Source organism: Rhinoderma darwinii, chromosome 1, assembly GCF_050947455.1.
Source record: "Rhinoderma darwinii isolate aRhiDar2 chromosome 1, aRhiDar2.hap1, whole genome shotgun sequence".
NCBI lineage: Eukaryota > Metazoa > Chordata > Amphibia > Anura > Rhinodermatidae > Rhinoderma > Rhinoderma darwinii.
In genome coordinates, this window is record NC_134687.1 from 572,914,434 (window position 1) to 572,933,957 (window position 19,524).

At 42.5% G+C, this 19,524-nt stretch overlaps 2 protein-coding genes across 3 annotated transcripts in view; both read right to left on the reverse strand.

The window, feature by feature from the left end:
• IPO11 (importin 11) overlaps window positions 1–19,524 on the reverse strand; it is a 511,812-nt gene that overhangs the window by 136,422 nt on the left and 355,866 nt on the right. Inside the window, exon 28 of one of the 2 annotated variants that reach the window (XM_075839226.1) lies at window positions 17,385–17,554. The exons of the other annotated variant lie outside the window; for it this stretch is intronic. Within the exon in view, the coding sequence (XP_075695341.1) occupies window positions 17,512–17,554 (43 nt within the window). The 3' untranslated portion in view covers window positions 17,385–17,511. Of the gene's footprint in view, window positions 1–17,384; window positions 17,555–19,524 lie in introns of those variants that run through there. 2 annotated transcript variants of the gene reach the window in all.
• Window positions 1,959–4,945, reverse strand: LRRC70 (leucine rich repeat containing 70). Its single transcript, XM_075839240.1, has 2 exons — window positions 4,819–4,945; window positions 1,959–3,838 (listed from the first exon to the last, which is right to left on the reverse strand). The coding sequence occupies exon 2, from the start codon at window positions 3,825–3,827 to the stop codon at window positions 1,959–1,961; it is 1,869 nt and encodes a 622-aa protein (XP_075695355.1). The 5' UTR covers window positions 3,828–3,838; window positions 4,819–4,945.

Here is a 19,524-nt window from a genome sequence, read left to right on the forward strand (position 1 = left end):
AGAATTGTTTGGCCTACTTTAGACTTCTGTGCCTCTGTGTGATTACTCTAATGATCTTTTGTACTGTTTCTTCTACCTTTTAACCAACATTTTTTTGAATGGTAGACGTTAAATACTGCAAGAGAATACTGGAAATGTAAAATATTGTATGATAATACATTATAATTCATTTTGTTAAAAGAAAAACTTTATTGGTCAGAAAATATTTATTTTAGTCTTTTTTTCCAGACACAATGGATAAGACAATGATAGTCAACAAAAATAAATGATAATTTAAAACCGCGTACTGACTTATCAACTTAAAGGGGTTTTTCTATCAGGGACATTTATGACATATCCATAGGATATGTCATAAATGTCAGATAGATGCGGGTCCCACCTCTGGGACTCGCATCTATCTCTAGAACAGGGTGCCCTAAACCCTGTTCTACCCCTGTGTGTTCCTGCTCATATGTGTGATTTTCGACCACGTGAGATAAAAACAGCGTAGCTCGCTGATCTAAGCTCTTTCCTTAAGTCCCATAGAAGTGAATGACTGTGACAGAAACAGCGTAGCTCGCATGCTACGCTGCTTCTGTAACTGCCATTAAGTTCTACCGGACATACAAAAAGGGTGTAGCTTAGCGAGCTACGCGGTTTTCTTCTTAAATGATCAGAAATCACAAGTGGCAGCGGGAACACGGAAAGGTAGAAAGGGGTTTAGTGGGCACCGTTCTAAAAATAGGTGCGGGTCCGAGAGCTGCGACCCGCATCTATCTGACATCTAGGACATATCCTGTAGATATGTACATATCCTGTAGATATGTCATAAATGTCCCGGATGGAAAACCCCTTTAATGTATAGGAGTATTATTAGGCCGGATTTACATGAGCGTGTTCAGTCCGTGATATACGGTCTGCAGGTCAGTGCAGTCACCAAACAGTGGCACACACGGTTCCTTTGGATCTATAGTAGATCACAGGGACTCAATGTGCCTCCCAAAAAGCTCCGTGCACACGGCTCTGCCTAAGGCCGGATTCACACGAGTGTGTTCAGTCCGTGATATACGGTCCGCAGGTCGGCCGCATTTCCCGAACTGAGCACACTGCAGGGAGCTGGGCTCTTATCGTCATCGTTATCTATGACACTGGGAGTCCCTGCCTCTCCACGGAACTACTGTCCTGTACTGAAAACATGTTTTCAGTACAGGACAGTTTTCCCACAGCAAGGCAGCGACTCCTAGCGTCATAGATAACGATGACGATAAGAGCCCAGCTCCCTGCAGTGTGCTCAGTTCGGGAAATGCGGCCGACCTGCGGACCGTATATCACGGACTGAACACACTCGTGTGAATCCGGCCTTAGGCAGAGCCGTGTGCATGGAGCTTTTTGGGAGGCACATTGAGTCCCTGTGATCTACTATAGATCCAAAGGAACCATGTGTGCCACTGTTTGGTGACTGCACCATATTTCTAAGATATATTCTACTAGGAAGTCCTCTGTAATACAGCCCTTGTTTATCGGCTTCCGTATATATCGGACAAAAGGGCCACATACATCTCTATGGGTGCCATATTACACCTCTGTATAACTCAGAAGTTGTACGAAGCCGTAATACTGTTCTGCACATAACTACATGATACCTGTACAGTAGAGAAATAGATGATTTAAGTGTAACGTATCTATGCAGCAGGCACTCGTAACACTGACATATGATAGGCGCTAAATTATCAAATATTCCAGATTATCACATAGTCAAAGAAATATGGTGTTTAAAAAAAAGAAACAGTAAAAACTTAGATTAAAAAGTTTCCACATTATATTGTAGTTCTGTGCTGAAAAGAAATGCTGGAATTCCAAATTTACTGTATTATCAGATGCCAGAGTAAAGAAATTATGTTTACAAATGTTAACTACATTAATTCATAGCACGCTTATATTGCTTTGCATAAAATTTCCTGTTTCCCAGTGGATATCAGTTAGAGAGCAGAATGCTCAAACAAGATAACCTGAGTCTGAGAGTCTGAGGGGGAGCGCTTTAATGGTCTTATTAAGTCAATATCAGGACTTGGCAAAGGATTCTGTGGTGGAATGTGTATGGGATCTGTTATTTGGTACCTGTCAGACTGATAGCAGCCATAATATTCCAGCACACTGTCACCTTGGTGTTCTGGAGTCCTAAGTTTATTTTTTAGCTGAATGACTTTATATATTAAAAAACAAATGACAATACAAGACAGTGAAAAAAATGAAAGCAAAATGTAGAAAGACTGGTGTAGGTCTTCTGCCTTCGGCTGGCATATTACAATCGGTTTGAGGGACACTGTAACAATGTCTAGGGGCAACTGGCTCACGCCGTTACTGGTTAGATTCACAGATGGAAAGTGAAATTCGATCTCGTCGTACAACGGCTTAGCGGCATTTTGTCCTGGACTGCTATGCATAATGTTAATAGACACTGTAGATGTTGACGGAGCAGATACCGTTTTATGAGTAGTCAGAGAGCTTAGAAAAGGTTTGTAAGTGACACTTTTTATGTGGCCGTCTATCCTTTCCGTACTTGACAACACATGAGAGAACCGAGGTGAAACATTTGTTGTATTGTCCATACAATTCCTAAATTCAGCCAATTTCACATTGCTCAGTGGCCTGTTCTGGAGCTGTAGTGGACTGTGGCAATGCAAACTGAATCTAGAAGATGAAGAAAGGAGGAAACTTCTAAGTGCTAACAAACTGCACCCACAATGCCATGGATTATAACTCGCCTGGAAATGACTTAATGATACAAGGGGTTGAAGCACTCGAGGATGCAAAGATGTCAAATTATTAAATGCCAGGTTGAGAACTTTAAGTGATGGCCCCATTTCTTCAAAGGTGTCATCAGATATGGCTACGATGGCATTCTTGTCCACCTGTAGGTACACCAATTGATTCAAGTTGGTAAAAGTTTTTGAATCAAGTGTATGTAGTTCATTCCGGCTCAGAATCAACTGTTTCAGATTACTCAGCCCATTAAAAGACTTGTCGCTGATTGCCTGAATATTTGCATTCTCTAAAAACAGATACTGCAAAGAGTTAAGTCCTAGGAAAGCAAAATTGTGTATTGATCCAAACTGGTTATTTGACAAGGAAAGTCTTTTGAGACCTTTGAGTAATCCTAGAGCATTGGATGGGACTTGAACTAAATGGTTACCTTCGAGGTATAGATTTTCGAGGTTTTCTAGATGACGCCATGCAGAGTCAGATATCCGAGAGATATTATTGTTGGCTAAATTTAGAGTGTGAAGGTTAAACATTCCCAAAAAGATATCACTGCCAAGGATACCAATTCTGTTCTTTTGAAGATATAAACGTCGCACAGATTTTAGGTGGCCAAACAATCCTTGAGGAAGGAGATCAATCTGGTTTTGTTGAAGGTACAAATAATGAAGGTTGAGAAGTCCATCAAATATCCATGTGTCTAACCGTTGGATGTCATTATCATTCAGGTGCAGTGAGTACAGTTTCGTCAAGGAAGAAAATGCTTTGGGATGTATGTATGAAATTTTTGAATTGTCCAAAAAAAGCAAAGCTAGATCCTTAAAGTCTGACAGCTCATTAGGGCTGACCTTTGTAATATTATTGCCGCTCAAATATATGAGGGTGGTTGTTTTGGGAAAATTCCTCGGTATAGTGGTTAGACCCAAGCTTTGGCAATTAACCTGTTTTTCCAAACAAATATGGCAAGTGGCAGGGCAGCAAAGGACCCTTTCCTGCAGAAGTAACATAAAGACATAGCCACACAGGCACATGCGGAGTGGGGGGAGAGAGCTCTCAGATCTGTGCACGTCCCTTTGTTTGCTGCTCATAATTGTTCTGGCTAGCAAAACGAAAACAAACAGTCAGGAATTAAGAGTACATTTTGCTAAACAAGGTCCATAATTTACTAAAGCAAAATAAACTTTCATGCTCTGCTGCTTTAGAAAATGAATATTCTGCCACCGCTTGTTATACTCCATGTTAATCGACTTTAGTGTTTAATGGATTACTGGCAGAAACACTATCAGAGAACATATATTGGATAAGCATCTGTATTCATAGAAATAACCTAACATGGTGTACATAAGGTATCGCAGGTCCCACATTCTGAAAGTGGCTGTTTATTAAAACTTATATTGGATATTGCGAAGTAAAATAGCCAACGTATGGAAAGTAGCGGTAATAATTTTGTAAATTATATAGACACAAGCAAGTATATTTTTCCTGTCAATACAATGTGTTGCGTCAAATAATAATCTGTCTACTGTATATCTACATAGCGCTAACTTTAGATCTATCTGGATATTATCTATCTATAAGATCCAGATCTGGGATGGATGGACAGATATGAGATAAATGGATAGATAGATAGATAGATAGATAGATAGATAGATAGATAGATAGATAGGTGTATCTGCCTGCAGGTATCTAGCCCTTTCATTTTAGAATGATACTTTTATTCCAAATCAATACATTGCTCTTCTCATCTGTCCCTATATAGAATTTATACTCTATAAAAGTACACGTGTATCTTTCAGAAGAAAAACAAATAACGTATACAAAATCAAAAATATGATTTATCCTATATGAACATATAGTTAAAAACAAAAAAGGAATAATTTTTCACTGTTTTCAGAAAAAGGGGTCCACCACAGACAAATATAAGAGCTACGTGTTGTGAACAGTAAAGTTCAGAGACGTGGAACTCTGCCAAGCTGCACGCATAACACAGGAAAACATATTATAAAATCATAAGCACATCTACAGATTCCCTCTCATGATGAATACATATAAATTTACAATAAAATTAATTTTTCTTACCCCAGGAATGTTGTTCATTTTAGAAATAATCTTGAAATTTCATTGTTTTATAGATGTAAAGTACTAGACAGATGACACTCGGAGAGTGTTATTCGTGATTTTTTTAAGACTGAACAGGAAATGCTTTCCTCCCTATTAGTTCACAGAGCCCGGACAGGATACAAAATGTTGCTATGGATACAGGAAATTGTACGCAGGAAGTCATTCCATCCTTGCAAGTGAACTATTGTCCAAAGAAAGGCTGCAACTCAAGACTGATATACCACTAATATATCCCAATAACACTCAAGTCAAACACCAGTCAATTATGGATGTCACATACAGAAGGGGGAGTATACAATTGTATAGGAGAAGCAAAACCATACAAATAACAACGGAAGATAAGCAAAAATGATAATCAAATGTGATTAAAAATCCACAACATTTTTATTACACAGATATAAAAACTGTCTAACCACAAACAAAAGTAGAACACCTATTCAAATTTTAGGGTTAAGTCATTTCCACCCCACCCACGTCAAACAGATACATAAAACTAATCAAGCAGGTCTATCTATCTATCTATCTATCTATCTATCTATCTATCTATCTAGACAAATATAAGCAGAAAAAGCAATAGTAATATGGGTTGTACTAAAGAGCTGACTGACTTTTAACGTGGCAATGCCATAGGATGCAATCTTCCAAGCAAGTGAAGTGTAAGTGCTGTGAAAGGAAAATGTCTAAGGGCAACAACAATTCAGCCGCAATGTTGTTGGCCACAGAAGTGTGTAAAAATGGACTGTCCTTGGTTACAATACTCACTGCCAGGTTCCAAACTGCATCTGGGAGCCATGTCTGAATGTTATCTTTTTGTCTCTGAGCACAGCAAGGTCCATGAAAAATGCTTTTGCAGAGATTAATCTGAAAGAACTTGAGGGACTTGCCTGATCTCAATCCCAGAAGGAAAAGAAGAGGAGTAGCGCCTCATAGGATAAAAAAATTGAGATGGGTACATAGATTTGAAGGTAGAAAGGCGCTCACCTGATTTGGTTGTGCTATTTCATAAGCACAATTCTAATATTAAGAATGTATTGGAGATGCTACCGCTGTCCAAATGCCCATGCTTCGTGGCTAATCATAGCATGGATCCAAGGATTACAGAAGGATTTGTTGGTCTCAAATACATTCCAGAGATGGAAAATTTACACCTTTATAGTACAGGCTCCCAAAAGATTAAATATGACTTACAAGGGAATGATAACGTAATGTAAAGTCATATTTAAACCCTTGGGTGTATGTGCTAGAATGGTGTCGATTTTCCTTCACTAGAAGTCATTTGAGACCAGCAAAACCTTCTAATTTCAATCCCATCAGAGATCTTTAAAGGGGTTTTCCACCTTCTGACAACTGATCACCTATCCACCGGATCGGTCATGAGTATATCATCGGTGCGGGTCCGACACCCGGACTACACAGCGATCAGCCGCCCGGATGATATGGCACATAATGCTATGTACTGAGCCGGAAGCAGTTGGCCGTGCTGCAGAACTGTATGTCTGCTCCTATTCACTTGAATAGGAGCAGAGCTGCCGTACTGCAGCTCGGCTGCTATTCCGTGGCCAGAACCAACTGCTTCCTGCATGTACGTCCGATGCATGGAGGCACCGGACCAGCTGAACTGTGCGGGGTCCGGGTGTCAGACTCCCACATATCATGTACTGATGACCTATCCGGTGGATAGGTCATCAGTTGTCAGAAGGTGGAAAACCTCTTTACGATGAATTAGAACGCTAACTGCGAAAAAGGCCCAACATCGGTGCTTGATCTTACTCCTGTGGCTGAATGGACAAGTATCCCCACAGCTAATTCCAAAGTATAGTGGAAAGCCTTCACAGAAGAGTGGAGGCTGTTATGGCACCAAAGGAGAAGTGGTGGTCAACTCCACATCAGTGAATACGGTTTCAGAATGAAATGCTGAACAAATCCATATTGTAACGTCTGTGGTCGCTGACCACGAACTCCTTCCATCTAGTCGACGCCCTTCTCTCCAGAGATGTTTGCACATACGGCTGTCCTGTTCCACAGTGACCACCAGGGTGCACTCGCGAGCTCAGTCCAGACTCAAGAAGCCAGAGCGCACGCATGTGGGAGTTTGTGTTGATTGCTCCCTGAGCACCCTGGGCTATAAGAAGGTCTCAACCCCTTCCTCACACGCCTGAGTGTTGTTGTCTTGCAAATGGTTCCCTAGTGTTTCCTGCTCCCAGTGTTCCTTGTTCCTGTATCCTGTAACCTGTATTCTGATCTAGTGCTATGTTGAGCTGTTGCCGTGCTGTGCTGTATACCACGCGTGTCGTCTACCTGCTGCCTAGCCTGCCTTGCTACTGTCCGAGCTGCCACAGGTACCCTATAAGACTATAGACTCTGACCTGTGCCCTGTTGGCCAGCTCCATACCGCCAAGGCGGTACGGCCCTGTGGGTCCACGAATCCTACAGGACAGTACGCTCAGGCCATGGACCCCGCTGGTCGATCCAAGACCATGTCGACGTCACAAGAGATGCGGGCGGATATGCTAGACCTCCGTTCTCAACAGGACCAACTCCTCCAGGCCTTGTACATTCTCGCACGTCGGCAGGAGGCACGAGCTGACGTTCTTTCTACTACACCTCCTGGCAGTACTGTTCCTCAGACTACACCTCCTGGCAGTGTTGATCCTCGTTTTTCTTTGCCACTTGCTGACCGCTATGATGGAGACGCAAGTTCCTGTCGGGGATTTTTGAACCAGTGCCAGATCCACTTCAGCCTGTATTCAAGGGCATTTTGGTCTGATGGCGCAAGGGTCACTTTCATCATCACTCTTCTTACTGGCAAGGCCCTTGCATGGGCGAACCCTATCTGGGAAAGACAAGGACCAGAGACCCGTGACTTCCAGGGGTTCCTCCGGACATTTCGCATGGTGTTTGAGGAGCCTGGAAGAGTCTACTCTGCAGCGGCTTCCTTGCTGAACCTACGCCAAGGAGACATCTCCCTTGGCAAGTATGCCATCCACTTATGCACCCTGGCAGGAGAACTGTTGTGGAACAATGAGGCCCTGGTGGCTACATTCTGGGATGGACTGTCTCCTAAGATTAAAGACTAACTTGCCGCTCGAGACTTGCCGTCTACCCTGGATGACTTCATCCTCCTGGCTGTCTGGATTGATAGAAGGCTCCGGGAATGGCTCCAGGAGGTTAGTCGGGAAGGAGGTCTTGCTAGTCTGGCCCTGACCTTGCAGCAACCCCTGTCATCCTCAGATGCTGATCCTTCTCAGCAGTCTGTGAGGATGGACCAATGTAAGCTATTTATCCAGGAGAGACAACGCAGATGCACTTCGGGACTCTGTCTTTATTGCGGCCTCGGAGGCCATCTTGTGTGTCTGTGTCCCCAAAAGCCCCAAAGCCTAGGGTTGGTAGGAGAGACAACCTTGGGTAAAGAAGGACTCCCGTCTAAGTTATCAGCATAGTGACCATAGTGTCCGGTGACCATAGTGTCCGGTGAGAAAACGCATCAGGTCTCTGCGTATCTGGGCTCTGGATCCGCTGCTAATTTCATTTGTAGAGACCTGGTGGACCTTCTCCAATTACATACTACCCCTCTGGAGAGAACATTGATGGTTGCCTCAGTAGATGGACTACCTCTGCCAGACCAAGTTATAGCTGTGAAAAAGCCGCTGAGGCTCCAAGTAGGGGCAGTCCATGCCTAACTTCTACCGTTCTATGTCCTGTCCAAGGCCGTTGACCCTGTGCTGCTGGGTCTGCCTTGGCTCCGACTACATGCCCCAGTCCTGGACTGGAACTCTGGAGAGATTCTCCAGTGGGGCCCCGAGTGTCACAGCCGATGCCTGGTGCAGATTCGTTCGGTCCAGCCTTCTCTGCCTCGATCATTGGCAGGATTGCCTGGTCATTATGCTGCATTTTCGGACGTCTTCAGCAAAAGGCAGGCAGAGACACTGCCCCCACACCGGGCGTATGACTGCCCTATTGAGCTGATCCCTGGTGCAACCCTTCCCCGTGGTAGGATATAATCTCTCTTCTTGCCAGAGACTCCGTCCATGACCACCTATGTTAAAGAGAACTTGGAGAGGGGCTTCATACGGAAGTCTTCCTCCCCGGCAGGAGCCGGGTTCTTCTTTGTCAAGAAAAAGGATGGCTCCCTGCGTCCTTGTATTGACTACCGGGGTCTCAACCAAATCACGGTGAAGAATAAATATCCATTACTGCTGATCTCTGAATTATTTGATCGTATACGTGATGCCAAAATTTTTTCCAAACTAGACCTGCGTGGGGCTTACAACTTAATCCGGATTCGCCAGGGTGACGAATGGAAGACTGCATTTATGAGTATCTAGTAACGCCCTTCGGCCTGTGTAATGCTCCCGCGGTCTTCCAGGAAGGTGTTAATGACATTTTCCTTGACCTCCTCTAGGTTTGTGATGTGGTCTATCTTGATGACATCTTGATTTTTTTCTCCACATCCTGTGACTCATCGGAGACATGTCCGTCAAGTTTTGCTGAGGTTAAGAGAGAATTGTCTGTACGCTAAATTAAGTGCGTGTTTGAAAAAGATGCTCTGCCCTTCCTCGGCTACATTGTCTCGAATAGAGGTTTCAAGATGGATCCTGAAAAGGTAAAGGACGTTCTGGAATGGCCACACCCTCAAGGCTTGAGGGCCATACAGCGCTTTCTGGGATTCGCCAATTTTTACAGACAGTTTATTCCAAAATTCTCCTCACTGACTTCTATCTCTGACCTCACTAAAAAGGGCATGAACACCAAGGTGTGGACTCCTGAGGCAGAGTCTGCATGTAATAGCCTGAAGAATGCCTTCACGTCAGCTTCTATCCTCCATCATCCCAACATTTCTCTACAGTTCTCGCTGGAGGTGGACGCATCCTCTGTTGGTGCACTCCTGTTCCAGAGAGGTTCCAAGGGCAAGTCTATGGTATGTGGATATTTCTCTAAGCTCTACTTTTCCGCAGAACGCAACTACTCGATTGGGGATCGGGAGTTACTGACCATCAAGTTGGCCCTGGAGGAGTGGAGACATCTACTAGAGGGCGCAGCTCATCCCATCCTGATTTTTACGGACCACAAGAACCTTACCTATCTCCAGACGGCCCAACGTCTGAATCCTCGACAGGCCAGGTGGTCGCTGTTCTTTACCAGTTTCCAGTTTGAGCTCCATTATTGCCCGGCCGACAAGAATGTGAGGGCCGATGCCTTGTCCAGGTCTTTCGAGACAGAGGACACCATGGAGATACCACAGAACATTATTGATCCGTCTTGCATTGTCTCTGTCAATCCCCTGCAAGTTGGAGACATTCCTCCAGGGAGGACTTTTGTGCGCCTGGCTGACCGAGGGAGAATCCTCCACTGGGGACACTCCTCTAGACTGGCAGGTCACGCGGGGACACGTAAGACCCGAGATCTGATTGCCTGTCATTTCTGGTGGCCCACGCTGCCCAAGGACATTTTTAACTTTGTTTCGTCCTGCTCAGTGTGTGCAGCTAACAAGGTCGCTCACTCCAAACCTGCTGCCATTGCCTGTGCCCGATGCTCCCTGGTAGCATATAGCTATATGGACTTTATTACTGACCTGCCTCACTCTGCTGGATGCAGTGCTGTCTGAGTGGTGGTGGATCGATTTTCGTAGATGGCCCACTTCGTTCCTCTGACCGGTCTTCCTTCTGCTCCTCTACTGGCCAAGCTGTTCATCCAAAACATCTTCCACCTGCACGGCTTACCGCAGCATATTGTGTCTGATCGGGGGGGTTCAGTTCACCTCGAGGTTCTGGAGAGCCCTCTGCGGACTCCTAGGTGTAAAGTTGGACTTTTCCTCAGCCTACCATCCTCAGTCCAATGGTCAGGTCGAGAGGATCAATCAGATCTTGGAGAACTACTTACGCCACTTAATCTCCAACCAGCATGATGACTGGGTGAAGTTGCTTCTGTGGGCTGAATTCTCTTACAACAATCACACTAGCGAGTCCACACTGAAGACACTGTCCTTCATTGTCTACGGCCAACACCCAAGAATTCCTCTCCCGATGCCTGATACGTCCGAGGTACCAGCTGCTGAAACGGCTTTAAGGGACTTTCTGCAGATCTGGCAGCAGACTCGATCCTCCATCCTGCTGACCGAATGAAACGGAAGGCGGACACAAGGAGAAGAGAACCTCCTAAGTTCTGGCTGTCCTCCAGGAATATTCAACTGAGGGTGCCGTCGTACAAATTTGCTCCCAGGTTCCTCGGACCCTTCGTGATCCTACAGCAGATCAACCCTGTCGCCTACAAGCTTCGGCTGCCTCCTACCCTCAAGTTCTCCAACTCCTTCCATGTCTCCCTCTTGAAGCCGGTGGTTCTGAACCGCTTTACCAAGACTCCTAGCCCTACGGTTGCCTCCAGCTGTCCTTCAGACACCTTCTAGGTTAAGGAGATCCTGGACATTAAAAAAGTAAGAGGAACAACCTTTTATTTAATAGATTGGAAGGGGTTTGGTCCAGAAGAGAGGTCCTGGGAGCCAGAAGAGAATCTGAACGCTCCTACCCTCATTAAGAGGTTTCTCTCTCGTTCTGGTCCCAAGAGGAGGGGGCGTAAGAGGGGGGATACTGTAACCACGAACTCCTTCCATCCAGTCGACGCCCTTCTCTCCAGAGATGTTTGCACATACGGCCGTCCTGTTCCACAGTGACCACCAGGGTACACTCGCGAGCTCAGTCCAAACTCAAGTAGCCAGAGCGCACACAAGTGGGAGATTGTGCTGATTGCTCCCTGAGCACCCTGGGCGTTTCTGTCGTATCCTAAGTTTGTCTTGCAAATGGTCCCCTACTGTTTCCTGCTCCCAGTGTTCCCTGTTCCAGTAACCTGTATCCTGATCTAGTGCCATGTTGAGCTGTATACCACGCCTGTCCTGCTACTCCACGCCTGACGTCTACCTGCTGCCTAGTCCCAGCCTAGCCTGCTTTGCTACTGTCCGAGCTGCCACAGGTACCCTACATGAACTATAGACTCTGACCTGCGCCCTCTTGGCCAGTTGCCATACCACCAAGGCGGTACGGCCCTGTGGATCCACGAACCCTACGTGACACATATGGATATGATGTTCAAGTTTCCACATTCTAGTGTGCCATAGTGAACATATACATTCGAGCCTTGTAAATTAAAGTTTCCAAGATATAGTACAACAGTTCTCTAACACACGTCAGATCCATTTACTTCGATAAACCTCATTATTCACACTTCTGAACCCAAGAAACATCTATAAAGCTATTCATTTTATATACAAAGGTTATAGCAATATTAGCTGATCTCGCATTTTTAAGACTATGGTGTGTAGGCTACGTGTACACACCACAATACATGGGCTCAAATGCCTAGCAGAAGATAAACCTAAGTGCTCCAAATGGGGTTATTTCTTAAGGGCTGATTTACTTATTTGACCATATTGATATGTCCTGTGTGTGCAATAATAACAATTTTTTTTTCGATGCAATTAAAATTTGACATGTACATGTTCTGTATATATAGAGGGCGAGCCCTCAGAATCTCTCACTGTGGTGGGCCTAAGAAACCCTACTCCAACTGATGGTGTGTTTTTCTACTTTATTCAATGACTCTTTCTCATTGCCATCGAGCAGAGACACTCGAAGCCCCAGATGAAATACAAGTGATCTCTTGTGTTATAGACTGCTTTACATTTAACCCAGGACACAAATGTTAAAGTTCACCTCTGAATTGAAGCTACTTTACAAAGAATAAGTGAATTGTTTGAGTATAAAATCCGTAATATAAACGTATTACTTACATGGCTCTTATTGACTTCAAGATCTGTCAGCAAAATTGGCAAGTCTAGCTTTATAGCGGTTTTCCCCTTTAAGGCTAAGTTTAATATTAATTTGCTTTGGTTTGCTTTTTGTGGTTGTTTAATAAAGATAACGCTGTTGTGATTTGCTTCGAGATATTGTTATATGAAACACATTCTGAAGAACCCTGTAAGTATTTATTGACTATACCCCACAGAGAATCAATCAGTAAATTACAGTGCAAGATGCAAGCTAAGTAAATGAATTTCTCGATGTGAACACTATGTTAGAATTTAGGAATACATTCCTGCCAAACTTAACAATGAGCAAAGAGCCCTCAGTAACACGAGCTCATCAAATAATTGTCTCTGCAACAGTAAAAACAGCAGACGGAGCATATAAAAGAATGCAAATTACTTTTAAGGAGCAGCAGCTCAATTTATGCTCGCGTCTGGCAATAAGGGTTAATGTAAGAAGACGAAAAACCACATACGCTGATTGTGAGAAGCTGAGCATCCATATCTGTATAAAACACTGAGGGCCTGTTCATATCCTGCATTGCTCCATCATGGGCCTCCATCAAAAATTTCTCAGCAAATACCGGAAACAATCGTGCAGCATGCAGCGCTATTGTTTCTGTTAAAGCCACGGAACACCCTGACAGAACCCATTAAAATCAATGGGTTCCGTCGGGCGGCAATGGTGACGGCCATACAATGCATTAGGCGCTTCCGGTATTTTCTTTGTTGTACTCATCTAACGGAGCACAACAACAGAAACATCAACACACATGTGAACAGGCCCTGAGCAGTAGGCATTGAAAAACAAAACACTTTAGGGTCTTTATATTAGTTTCATGTTCCCTCCTAGTATTTTTTTCCCCCAGAAATGGGAAAGCCAGTCCATTGGAAAGTTTTCTTTATTCAATCTGCTGAGATTTAATCCTTTTTTTTTTCCAGCCAAACAAAAAGGAAGGGAACAAGGACATTAAATATGAACGAGGCCTTAAAGGAATACAGGCGAGATCACAGCTTATTATTAGAATTAATATTAAAAAAAATATATGCTTTTAAAAAATGATATAAAAAAAATAATTGCCCCCACCCCCAAAAAAAAGCACCACTCTTGGGTTGTTGTCCAGTATTCAAGTGAATGGTGCTGAGCTGCAATACCAGACAGAGGTCATTGACATGAGTGGCGTGGTTGGTTGAGAAAGAGAATACCCAAGTGCCTGTTAACCCAGGGGTTATGTTGCACTATTGTGCTTTGCTTCTGGTTCTACTCTAGGCTCCTGGTTTTTACCCCTGGTCTTGTGTTCCCCAGCAAATAATCGTGTGCTATAAAATCCAAACCATTTCACAAGCATCACAGATCCTGAGCATCAACCCAGTGTCATTCTGACTTTACCAGTGTCTCGCTTGTTGAGCTACCTGCTCTTAGTGACTTTGTGATATACACTTCCACATTACTTTCTAACTTTCCTTAAATTCTCCTAAACTAATGAGTAGATATCCTTCGTGGTACGTCACAAGAGGTACATACATTGCGAGCAATGCTATAATATATTACAGGGTAATTGCAGACACACCTACTGTAATAATGCACATTACAATGACATTTTAACCAAGTAATTCAAATATATTTGGGAGTTGGGAATATTAATGGAAAAAAATATAAATGGAATTAATTAAATTTAGATGAATGTTCCAATGAGCCTGGTAGTTAAAGGGTTATCTGATGATGACAACTCCAGAGCATATGCCCTATTTAGGCAAATGGACGTCATAGAGGGGAGTTCTTCACTCAGGTGTTTCCTCTATGAGCCAGAACGGAAAGCTTGGGTCCCAGTTTGGCGGACTTGGCCCATCCATGCATTACCTGGAAGGTCCCTCGATTAAATTGGCGCCATGTAATGCTACATTTCTCCTGCAGAGAATAGCGGACAACCAGGACGTAGAGAAGATAGACCAGCCACGATCACACAGTTTCTTTTTAAAAAGGGGGTTGTCTTTTTGATACAATCCCTTTAAATAACAACTCTCTCTAAGATAAAGAAAAAAAAGTTAGTAAATAAGGGATCTCTATAATTTTAAATAGAAATATATTCCTGGGAAATCTGTGGCACAATTAATATGGCCAATGTTACAGCTTCCACAGGGGTTGGCAATGAACTTTCTAACACTCTGGAATAGCAAATCTTTTTGCCGTATTTTTTTTTTTTAGCACAATCATAGGAAATCTACAGGTTTTTTACTTGATTGGTCTCTATATGCCCATACATAGTGTAAGCTTGCTCCTGACTACTGAGAGCACCCAACGTGCCTTTGTTAGCTTTTATGTAAATTTTTATTTTCTGCAATTGTCTATTGATTTATAAATAATAAAACCCAATCAGAAACTTTTTTTTTTAACAAGTGCAAGAAGTATAAGGCTGTGATCATTTCATTTGATCAACGTTTGCAATATGCAATGGGAAAGCTCACGACAAATAAGCTAAATGTATCCGTAGGGTCCCCTTGACCTGGTGTATGCCATATTCAAAATGCAGCAAGAAAGCCTTCAACGCATACACCGAACATATCTATAGGGTCCCATTGACATGGTGTATGCCATATACAAAATGTAACAATAAAGCTCATGACACATGCACCGAATGTATCCATAGGGTCCTATTGACCTGATGTATGCCATATACAGTAGCATATGTGGCAGCCTTCCTTCTGAGGTATACTTCGGAAATCCTCTTGACGTATACCTTCCGACAGTAGGCTGAAATGTAATGTGAACAGAGTCTAACCAACGAAACAGAACCCAGCGCCAATGTGAATTAAGCCTAAATATTTTAGAAGTGGTTCCTGGCAGCAAACGGGATAACCATTCAAACAAGCAAGAAACTCCTGAAAACATATTGGCCTGGTACAGGTGCACGTAGTAGCCTGAAACTGCTGCATCAATATTCATTTTTCAAAGCCACCTGCATCTTGTCTATACCCGCCAGCTTCTATTAGATTAAAGTGAATATAATTCCGACTATGAATATTTACGAGATCATCGAGAGTGGCCATCCAGCGTGATTTATGCAGTGTATAAAATATACCTCAAGTTCACGACAATAAATAAATTGATCACATTCAGAATTGTTCTGGAAGCACAAAGATTAAATATATTCAGCTGTGTTTTTAAGTGGTAATACAACGTACAAAGCCTGTAATTATAGTAAATTGCCTGAAATTAGACACAATAGAAATAAATGACTCCTATTGACACAATCTGCTTTTGAACTTTTTTTGATCAATGCAGTCTTTTTTTCCCTTTTGATGAAGGAATATTTTATTTGTGTCCTTGTTCCTGTATCTCCACCCAAATAAAAAAACAGAGAGCTCCTGCATGCAGCTGTATTAGGATATGTTCCCACACATAGAATATGATGTGTAATAGTACTCAGCGCATCCGACCTGCAGAACCCGCAGATAATTTCCAGGTGAAAAACTGCACCAGTTCTCCGTGCAGCCTGGGCTTCTGTGATGATTCTGCTGCCCATGTGACCACTGCAGCCTGTGATTGGCTGCAGCAGTCACCTGGGATGAAATATTATTCCAGCAGGCTGGGCTGAATGGAAAACAGCTAGGAAGAAAAGGAGACGTCGCTATGACAACGCCAGGGTGTAAGCATAGATTATTTTATTACATTTAAACAAAAAAAAAGTTTTGTTTTCTTCCAAATTTGCGATTTTTGCAGTCGAATTGCAGCGCTGCTTCCTCAAAAATTGCTGCGGGTTTTAACTCCCCATTGAATTCAATAGGGAAAATGCGCAGCAAAAGTGAATTGATTCCGCAGCATAAATTGACATGCTGCAGATTTAAAAACAATGCATCGCAGGTCAATTTCTGAACATTTTCTCAGCAGATTTTTTCTGCAGCACGTCGATGAGATTTATTCAAATCTCAACCACTTTTCTGCTATTGTAAATGCTGCAGAATTTCCATACAGAATTCCATTGCAGAAATTCTGCAGCGTTCACGCTACCTGGGAACCCAGTCTTATGGCTCTATTTAGCCAAAGTTATATGGAGCTGCAACATGGCACCCATAGATTTCTATAGGGCCATACTATACCTCCATACGCCAATTTTATATAGATACAAAACAAAAACTAAAAGAAGCATGCACCATCAGACCCCGTATTACAGAGGTATTCTTCCCTAGAAGCATTGATTCTAGTAGAGAATAACCCCGGAATACAGTCCCGCAAGGATCACCATATAGCGGCACACAGAGTGCCTAGATCTCCATAGTACATAGACACATGGGTTACATGCGTCTCCAAACAGCCTTCTGCACACAGCTCTGTGCATGAGATTCCTTACAGAAACGGATTAATGGTTCTCTCCTATTTGGCTGCATTTAACCTTAGAAAGGATTTTCCGGTTTTACTCTGTTGGGATCTGCTCACTTAACAAGAAATATATGGTGACGCACTGACTAGTAATAAGAAGGCATACATGCTCAGTCTACACAGTTGTTCTCTTGTTAGAGGAGAAGTTTGTGCTGCAAAGCAGCCATTACTTCTGTAACTGGAGGCCGGCAACTAGAATCATGGTCAGACATTTTGGGGGCTAATGAGTACCGTTTTTAGTCACCCAGTCTATACACAATTATATATAGTCTATTTCTGCTCTCACCATGTCTGTCAATCTCGTGTATGTGATTTACCAAGATTACCAAAAATAGTAATGTTTACCTGCTATTTATTTTCCTTAGTGTTTGTCGTTTGGCTGCTTTTTAGCTACACTTCATACGGGCAGAGCTGTGATCGGTGACGACTGCTCAGAGGCAGGGAGTCTGAGGTAGTCTGAAATCCACCATCTCTCTCATTATTGGCTCAGAGCTCTGCTCCATCTCTCCTCAGATTGGCTGCTGTTTACCAGGAAGACAGTGCATTGAGAAGTGATTTTGATTACATCAAAAGAAGAAAGATTATAAACTAAAGACAACTAAATCACACAAAGAAGAAAAAAAAAATTACGATTATCCGGTAAATGCCACGTACCGACTGAGGCAAACAAGACATAGTATGCAGGCGCCGGGAGAGTCACTTTAAGAATGGCCACATTCACCCTGAATGCTATGAACGCATACTCCCCCTCCTATATGTTCTTTTTACATCAGAAACAGTGAACATTAAGTTATAAAACAGGTATAATTATATGGTAAGACATACAAATTGCAAATCTAAAAAAATAATACTCACGAAATTTGTACAAATAAATGAAAAGATGTTTTAAATGGAAAAACTCATCTCCAGAACAGATACTACAGCTCATTTATGTTTGGGAAATATCTGTTGTACCTACTAGTGAAGTGATGCCTGTGAACTTATCTCGGGGTCGGGGCTATGCTCATTGGAATGGAACGGTGCATGCAGGGAAAATGCTAATCTTCAGCATTTCAGGAAAGTGAAAGATGAGGTTTTCAATGGCTTCTACCTGGCATCTATCTTGTGCAATTAAAATATGACTTTTTCATATTGAATAAAACATGTGACCTTCAGTAACAAGTCTTAAAAATACCTGTACTTGAAAGAGATACATTGATTTTCATTTGTGAACTTTAAAAGGAAAATGATTTACAGCAAGTCAGGATAATATATATGTTAAAGCATTTTAATGCTTAAAATCTATTTCCTCTATCCCTTTCAGATCTATATCAACTTGTCCCACCATCAAAAACACGCACAAGCATTAATGAATGCAAAAGAAAAGCAAAAACGCATTGCTGTCGCTATGTACCATAAAGCTTAAAGGGTTTTTCCCATAATCAATATTTATGGAACAGTGGCTGAGCATGCGCAGTACCGCTCCATTCATATGGGGCGCACAGGGACGGCCAGGAAAGCCGGTTCTCGGGATTGGTGGGGGTCCCAGCGGTCGGTTAACCACTGATCAGATATTTATCACCTATGCTGTGGATAGGTGACAAAAATTGATTATGGGTAAACTCCTTTAACCCCTTAAGGACACAGCCTATTTTGGCCTTGTGGACACAGCCGATTTTTGCAAATCTGACATGTGTCACTTTATGTGGTAATAACTCCAGAATGCTTTTGCCTATCCAAGCGATTCTGAGATTGTTTTCTCGTGACATGTTGTACTTTATGATACTGAAAAAATTTAGTCGTTAAATTCAATATTTATTTGTAAAAAACACCAAAATTTAGAGAAAATTTGCAAAAATCTGCATTTTTCTAAATTGTAATGTATCTGCTTGTAAAACAGATCATAATACCGCACAAAATATTTACTAGTTAACATTTCCCATATGTCTACTTTATGTTTCGTGCTTTTATTTTTCTATGACCTCACAAGGCTTAGAACTTTAGCTGCAATTTCTCGCATTTTCAAGAAAATTTCAAAAGGCTATTTTTTCAGGGACCAGTTCAGTTCTGAAGTGGCTTTGAGGGCCTTATATATTAGAAACCCCCTATAAAACACCCCATTTTAAAAACTGCACCCCTCAAAGTATTCAAAACCACATTCAGAAATTATTTTAACCCTTAAGGCATTTCACAGGAAATAAAGCAAAGTAGAGGTGAAATTTACAAATTTCAATTTTTTCTTACGAAATTCATTTGTAATACAGTTTTTTCTGTAACACAGAAGGTTTTACCAGAGAAATGCAACTCAATATTTATTGCCCAGATTCTGCAATTTTTAGAAATATCCCACATGTGGACCTAGTGCGGTAATGGACTGAAATACCGGCCTCAGAAGCAAAGGAGCACCTGGTGGATTTTGGGGCCTCTATTTTATTAGAATATATTTTAGGCACCATGTCAGGTTTGAAGAGGTCTTGTGTGCCAAAACAGTGGAAACCCCCCAAAAGTGACC